Source organism: Brachyhypopomus gauderio, chromosome 6, assembly GCF_052324685.1.
Source record: "Brachyhypopomus gauderio isolate BG-103 chromosome 6, BGAUD_0.2, whole genome shotgun sequence".
NCBI lineage: Eukaryota > Metazoa > Chordata > Actinopteri > Gymnotiformes > Hypopomidae > Brachyhypopomus > Brachyhypopomus gauderio.
The window spans coordinates 26,297,533-26,304,419 of record NC_135216.1 but is presented as its reverse complement, the minus strand read 5'-3'; the positions used below and the strand labels follow the sequence as shown (position 1 = coordinate 26,304,419).

The following is a 6,887-nucleotide window of genomic DNA, read 5'->3' as shown; positions in this document are numbered from 1 at the left end:
GTGAGAGGGAGAGTGAGAGTGATAGAGAGAGAGAGGAGGAACGTTCGGAGTCTCATCAGGTCCCACACTTCATTGACAGCGGGACACGCAAACGTCTCGGTGGCGTCTCCACAGCCCTGCGAGGACAACAGCGCATCCAGACGGCAGACGCGGACGCCGCACTGTTTCCCCCAGCATCCCCGGCGAGCACCTAACAGGTAACGAAGCCGCACTCACACAGCCAGCGCACACACACACACCGGGCCGGCGCACACGCGCTAAACCCGCTCGGTTTCGCTGAGCCGCGACTCGGAGCCACTGCAGGTTCAGCCTCTTGGTTTCTGGGGCAGTAGCAGGTGTTTTGTGAGGGATGAACGCACCTGTTACTACTGTACTGTACACGCTTCAGGTACGTGAGGGAGATGGAGGTTACTGGGAGAGTCGGATCCTTATTACGTCTAGTAAAAACAGCTCGGGGGAGTTAAACCTTATACGTCTTCTTACCTGTAATTGTAAATATTAGAATATATTTCCCTGGGGAAAAGTCCCCCCCCCCACCTCTGTTGTTACTGTATAATTTCCACTTTGCTTGTACCGCACACATAATATATCAAACCTCGGTACACACATGGTCAGCATTGCTCTCACTTCTCGAACGCTCCAGCTTTCAATCTATATTATACCCACAGGCAACACTAACTAATAACAATTAATGATTATTATGTTAAAACTATTTTTTTCCCTCGTTAATAAGAACGATGTCCATGTGGATGACACATTGTTCTTTACTCGATTGAGTGTTGAATGGAAATACAGATGATGTTATATGCAGGTGGGATTGGAGCACAGCGGAAACCTAATAGCAGCACAGTCATTCAGTCATTTCACAACTGAAACTTTGAGTGATTGGGGGTGTGTGTGTGTGTGTGTGTGTGTGTGTGTGTGTGTGATGGATCACAAAGCCAAGCCAGGACTGGACTGACGACCTGTTGCGACAGTGCATGACAAGCAGGTTCCTGATGGGTGGAGTCTGCCCGCCCCGCCCGCTCATGTTTCTTAAGGAAAACAAATTTAAAAGAGTAAAAAAACAAAACAAAACACACACACACAGGTTCCTGCCAATACCAACCCTGGGGCTTCTAAATCTTCAGGCTCTGCAGAGTTTTACTAGACAGTTCCTAAAGTCCTAGGGGGGGTTATCGTTGGGGTTATTGCTGCCTTCTGTAACAATTCAACTGTCAGGCAGTGAAAGAAGACGCAGAAGCCACGGGGGGTTGTTTGGGGTACGGGGGGTTTGGGGGGAGCAAGAAGAGTGTCGGTATTCGAGCAGGAGAAGAGCTGGAGCAGAGCCACGATCATCCACGCGTGTGCAGGTGATGCTCGCTGTTCCATCACCTCACAGTATCGTTATGGCAACTCAGTCCCACGGGGCCGTCTGTCTCCTCTAGTCCTAGGGCCAGGTGAGATTACGGGACCGTGTGTGTGTGTGTGTGTGTGTGAGAGCGGCCTGCGGGCCAGGTCATGGGAAGCAGCCGTCTGCGGTTTCTCACGCCGTCAGCGTGGGCTTGGCGGGTGTGGAACGAGTCTGCACAGGTCCGTCAGAACCGCTCCTACCTGCTGCCCAGGCCCACGGGAGCGTCAACGTGTGTGTGTGTGTGTGTGCGGGGCGCACGCAGCGACTGGGCTGCAGGCCAACCAGCCCTCCAATAAACAAAACAACCCCCCTTCACCACCACCAGCCTCCCCCGAAAACCACCCAGACATGCAAAACTGCCCATGGGTTTGTGAAACTGTTGTGATGGCAAGCCAGAGCCCCGGGGAGGCTGAGAAATGTGCTGGAACAGAGGAGTGGTCACTCCACAGGACGGGGCTACAGTGGTCACTCCACAGGACGGGGCTACAGTGGTCACTCCACAGGACGGGGCTACAGTGGTCACTCCACAGGACGGGGCTACAGTGGTCACTCCACAGGACAGGATGTGCCAAAGAATTCCATAAGTGCTGGGTAGTGCTTGCAGCACCGTGGTCTGCACTGCTGTGAACGAAGTGATTCACGTGAGCTGGTGTACGTGAACACTAGAACAAGTGCGAAATGTGGCGAACGTAACTCTGTAACTCTGCCCTTTTGCTTTCTTTAATCCAGGAGGCGTAGAGCTCAACCGAGCGAGCATGGAAACCCAGGAGAGGAAGCCGAAGAAGCCTCACTACATCCCTCGGCCGCCGGGCAAGCCCTTCAAGTACCAATGCTTCCAGTGCCCTTTCACCTGCAACATCAAGTCCCACCTCTTCAACCACATGAAGTACGACCTGTGCAAGAACTCCATCTCTCTGGTGTCCCAGCGGGAGGAGCACACGGGGAGGGCTTCCAGGGCTGCACTCCGCCCCCTGCCTTCGGGCCACACCCCCGCCACGCCCACTAAGCCCTGCCAGACCCGGCCGGCGCATCCCGTCGCGAAGGACACGGCGGGAGAGAAGGCAGAGGGGGCGGCGGCTGGCCGAGAAGCCGGGGACGCGGAGCGTGGGAGGAGTCCCGCGGGGAAAGTTCCGGAGGTCACCCCGGAGATGGCGGCGGGCGAGGGGAAGGAACGGGGAGCGGGCGAGGCGGCGGGCGAGAGGGTCTCGTCGTCGTCGTCGGCCTTCTCGCCCGTCCCGAGGAAGTGCGAGGGCGAGGCGCAGAAGCTATTCCCGCGGAAAGGCGAGCGGGGCACCACTCACAGCCCCTTCCTCCCCGCGGCAGGCTGGGCTCAGCGGGCCACGCCCGGGCCCCTCAGGCCCCCACCGGCCACATCCGACTTCCCGCCCTACGCCCTGGCGGAAAGACTCCCGCACGCCCTCTACCAGCCGTACCTGCAGAGCCAGAGTGGCCCCACGGCCTACCGCCTGCCCCTGCAGGAGCCCCACAGGCCCCTGGTGTCGGCACCCCTGCTGCCCCCGAGCCCATCCCTCCTCCACCCGTACCACTACAGATACGGCCACTCCTTCCTCCCGGCCCCGCCGCTGCCCTACGGCCTGTATTCCTCCCCCGATCAAGCTCCATCCTTACAGGGCCACAGGTACCTCCCCGTGGAGATGTACACGCCAGGCTTCGACCCCAGGGATTACGGAGCATACAACTACCTCCACCCGGGTGCCTACGGCAGGCGGTCCGAGGGCAGCCAGCAGGGCGGCGGCGGTGAGCGGGCCATGCGACAGAGTCCGCCGGCCGGCTCAGCCGCGTCCGGCTCGCCGGACCGACCCCGGACGGCAGAGTTCACCCAGCGTCACAACTCCAACTCCCAGCACGGTGCCGCTGACAGGGAGGCACAGGCCACCAGCCAATCGGAACACATCTCTCCAGGAAGAGAGCCAATCACAGAGCTGGAGAACTCGGCCAAGATTGCGCGTAGCCGTCCGCAGGAGAACGCTACACAGGACCACGGACGGTAGGTGATATTTGTTCAGGCAGCATGTCCTTCAAAATCTGCACCACTCGAAAAATATCCAGTTTAAAAAGTATCCAGTTTAAAAACCCCATGATGGCATGTTGCGTGTCTTTCCAGAGAGATCATGAGACGCGTTCTCGCCGCGACGCGATCCAGCTTCTCATCGGAGGAAGCCGAGGACGAGGAGAGCGACATCGACGATGAAGCAGCACCTCTCAATCTGTCGAAGAGGGACCCGAGGCCCGTCGCTGCGGCCGGCCTCAAATCGGACGGGGAGGTCGACTCGAACTCGGAGGCCGGCACGGAGGAAGACGACGCCCCTCTCGACCTCTGTCTCCGCCCCCAGACCGACAGACGGGTCCATCTGGCCCGTTCGGGCCCAGACGGGTCGTCACCGGCCAGCACGGCGGAGCAGGAGCATCGGGAGCGCAGACATTCGGCCGCCTTCGCCCTCTGCCAGCTGGCCGGCTCCGGCGGCACCGCCCCCGACCACGCCCACGCGGCACAGGCCGACGCCCACACCCCAGGCGGCCGGCAGAGGCTTCCTGCCCCGGCTGGTGATCCCGAGCTCGACACCCTGCCCCGGGGGCAGAAGCGAGCGTCCGAGGGGGACGTGGACAAGAGCGCCAAGCGTTCGAGGGCCAAAGACTCCGCTCGTCTCCAAAGGAGGAGGACACAGAACTGCTGACCGACGTAGACACGAATTCCCAGTCCGCACAGAAACTTTAGGGGCCGCCCAAATCGTGTTGTGAACTGATTAATGCCCTGCAGCACAACTGCAAACTTTACGTTTCAATTTTGTTAAGCATGTACTCTGGGTATCAACAGCTCTTATGTGCAGTACCTTTTGATGACTTAGCCAAAGGCTATACTGTATAAACCGGCATTTCACCATACTATAATAACGCGTGTTTATAAGCTTGCTGTAAATGAATAAAATATTTACAAAATGTGCCCCCGATGTTCGTGATCTTGTGCTCGCTGGTGACTGAGCCGTTTGTGACCAGTTATGGGCAGTTTTGGCCGGCAGCTCAACGCCCAACGCAGTGCTGCAGACAGGATGACTGAAACGTGGCTAAAGTGGTGTGGGCAGTGCCCTGCATAACGTCTGGCGCAGCATTTGAGTGAACCCACCCTCGGGCAGGCGTGACGGGAGCAGTAATCCTCTACGTCCTAGCTCGGCCAACGCCAGACAACCCCCATGCCACGCGTTATCAGTCTCCTGAAAGCTGAAACACACACACACACACACACAGAGGAAAAAACACAGCTGTTAAAGAAACACTACAACCTTTTTGTTTAGAACTACCACAGCTAAATTAGATGGAACTATATTAGCAATTACAAGTCAAGCCATTCTCAAAGTAATGTCAGAGTCCTTAAGCCAGAGTGGCAGGTTGGCTGAGATAAAAAAAACAGATACTCTGCTTCTCGAACACGCAGACACCTCCATCTACAGGTAGGGTGGAGCTCACCTGAAGCAGTCCAACACTGAGCCAACCACATCATCCGCCAGCTCTTTGGGGAGTCTGCCAGTCACCCTCCCGATCCTGTTCAGGAAAGAGAGCAAAGTGTCAACGGTGCCGTTAGTCCCTGAACACACGTCCGCCTGTCGATCTCTGCTCCTCTACCAAGACAGGCGCCCGACAGCACCGGCTCTCGGCCCAAACGCCCCGGACGGGGCCAAACGGAGACCCAGTCTGCTTTTTTTTTCCAGCAGAGGGAGAAACTGGCGACTCACCCTTTCGCTGCAGACCAACGCACCACCGTCTCCTTGTCCTTCAGCCCCACCAGGAGTTGTTCTGCACAAAGAGCACGCCTGATTATCTACGGCACGAGCGCACGCACACACACACATGCACAAACGTGCACACGCACACACTTCCAAAAGTGCACAGTTCAGGTTAAAAATTCAGAAGTTCAAAGTCCCAGACACCTGGATTTGCAAAGCCAGCAGGTAATATTAATTATTGAAGTCAACTGGGTGCTACCGTCAACCTGATCCTTCTGGAACCTGCACCTGCACATCTGGTCCTTTTACTGACCCCCCCCTGGCATGTTTAGGAGAAGTGTGATGGGGAGGGTCTGGTTTTATGATGCTTGGTGCGTTTCGTGCTTTCACTGACAGCTCGAAGTGTGAATGCTGTGTATTGACTGTACGTTTGGTAGAGAAATACAGCCAGTCTGCTCCCACAACGCTGTCTCCACAGCACAGTGGACAGCCTGGCGCAAGGAGTTGTGGGTACTTACCGATGACGTTCTCCACCTCTTCAGCTATGTCGTAGTCCTCCTCCGGGCCGGTACACTCCAGCTCGGGTTTTGTGCCCTCCGCCTGTTCTGCGGACGCAGACTGGCCGAGGTTCACGGCCAGCGAGCGGCTTCCTCTCTGGTACCTGGTTGGGGGGGAGGAGACAGGAGTGAGGAAGACAGGAGTGAGGAAGGCCTCTCCAGGTGAGCAGCTGGCACACGGCGAGCCTCTCTCCCATAATCCCATTCTTCACCGCAACCACAAGCTTCAGTCTTTTCATCATTTTGTTCCAGAGCGGAAGGAAGGCAGTGATGGATTAACAGGACTTACCATACACAGCGGTGGCGTCGTGAATGCTGTAGGTGATGATTGTCAAGTATTCGTAATCGGGACTGTGCTCATTAATGGAATATGTTGCAAGGCTTATTTGGACAGTATTTAAATTCTAAATATGAAATCCACCACTAAAACATTTTTCCATTGTGTGTGGCAATGCAATTCACAGTAAGCTTCCACTGACGCGTGTCAGTATATGAAACCGCTGCTCTGGGAAAGGCTCTCTGTTAACCTCTGTTAACCCATGTCTCAAAACAGGTCAGAAAGGGCCTCGGGGGCAGAAACAACGGGGGTAAAGGGCGTGGTTGGCCCCGCCCGGCTCACCTCCAACTGGCTAGGCGGGGCTTGAGGAAGGTCAGGCCCAGACGCTGTAGCACCTTCACGCCCAGTTTGCGCAGCATGGCCTGGTTACTCTCCGCTAACTTCTTCTGGTCCAGGCACTGGAGCACCGTGGGAGCTGTGGGGGGGGGGGGGGGGGGGTTTAGGATCAGTCAGCGGTGTTGGCTGTCCCCCGGGTGGGTGGCAGGGCACGTGGGAGGGAGCGATACGCACCGTACTGCAGGAAGTCCTCGCGTTTGCCATGCTTGAAGAGCTGCGCCTGTCGAGACAGAGGGGCGGAGTCAGCGGGACGAGCCAATGACGCGTCAGCTCTGGCTTTTTACCGGCGTGTGGTTGGTCCGCCGCGCCCGCCCGTCAAGCGGACGGCCCCGCCCACAGCCGCATTCCAAGCGGCCACGGATCCCTGACTGAATCCTCGCCGCACCTAGCTTTCCCATCACACCCTGCATGACAGCAATTCGTTGGAAAACAACAAGCGATGTCCCTCAAGGAGCCCTCCCTCCAGCTCGCTGGCTGCACGGTATCGCCTGGAGATTAAGGCTGGGCGTGTGCCATCCCAACCA

The 6,887-nt window shown here is 57.2% G+C and overlaps 2 protein-coding genes across 3 annotated transcripts in view; one reads left to right on the top strand and one right to left on the bottom strand.

The window, feature by feature from the left end:
• Nucleotides 1–4,355, top strand: part of znf750 (zinc finger protein 750) — a 4,527-nt gene extending 172 nt beyond the window's left edge. Inside the window, exons 1-3 of the mRNA XM_077010124.1 lie at nt 1–197; nt 2,123–3,401; nt 3,519–4,355. The exon at nt 1–197 is cut by the window's left edge and continues 172 nt beyond it. Coding sequence (XP_076866239.1) covers nt 2,149–3,401; nt 3,519–4,089 — 1,824 coding nt within the window. The 5' untranslated portion in view covers nt 1–197; nt 2,123–2,148 and the 3' untranslated portion in view covers nt 4,090–4,355. The remainder of the gene's footprint in view (nt 198–2,122; nt 3,402–3,518) is intronic.
• The window catches only part of tbcd (tubulin folding cofactor D), a 41,164-nt gene that overhangs the window by 28,291 nt on the left and 5,986 nt on the right, over nt 1–6,887 (bottom strand). For both annotated transcript variants that reach the window (XM_077010122.1, XM_077010123.1), the window contains exons 8-13: nt 6,538–6,583; nt 6,310–6,442; nt 5,652–5,794; nt 5,143–5,203; nt 4,877–4,951; nt 4,536–4,630 (exon numbers count right to left, since the gene is read on the bottom strand). In XM_077010122.1, coding sequence (XP_076866237.1) covers nt 4,536–4,630; nt 4,877–4,951; nt 5,143–5,203; nt 5,652–5,794; nt 6,310–6,442; nt 6,538–6,583 — 553 coding nt within the window. The remainder of the gene's footprint in view (nt 1–4,535; nt 4,631–4,876; nt 4,952–5,142; nt 5,204–5,651; nt 5,795–6,309; nt 6,443–6,537; nt 6,584–6,887) is intronic.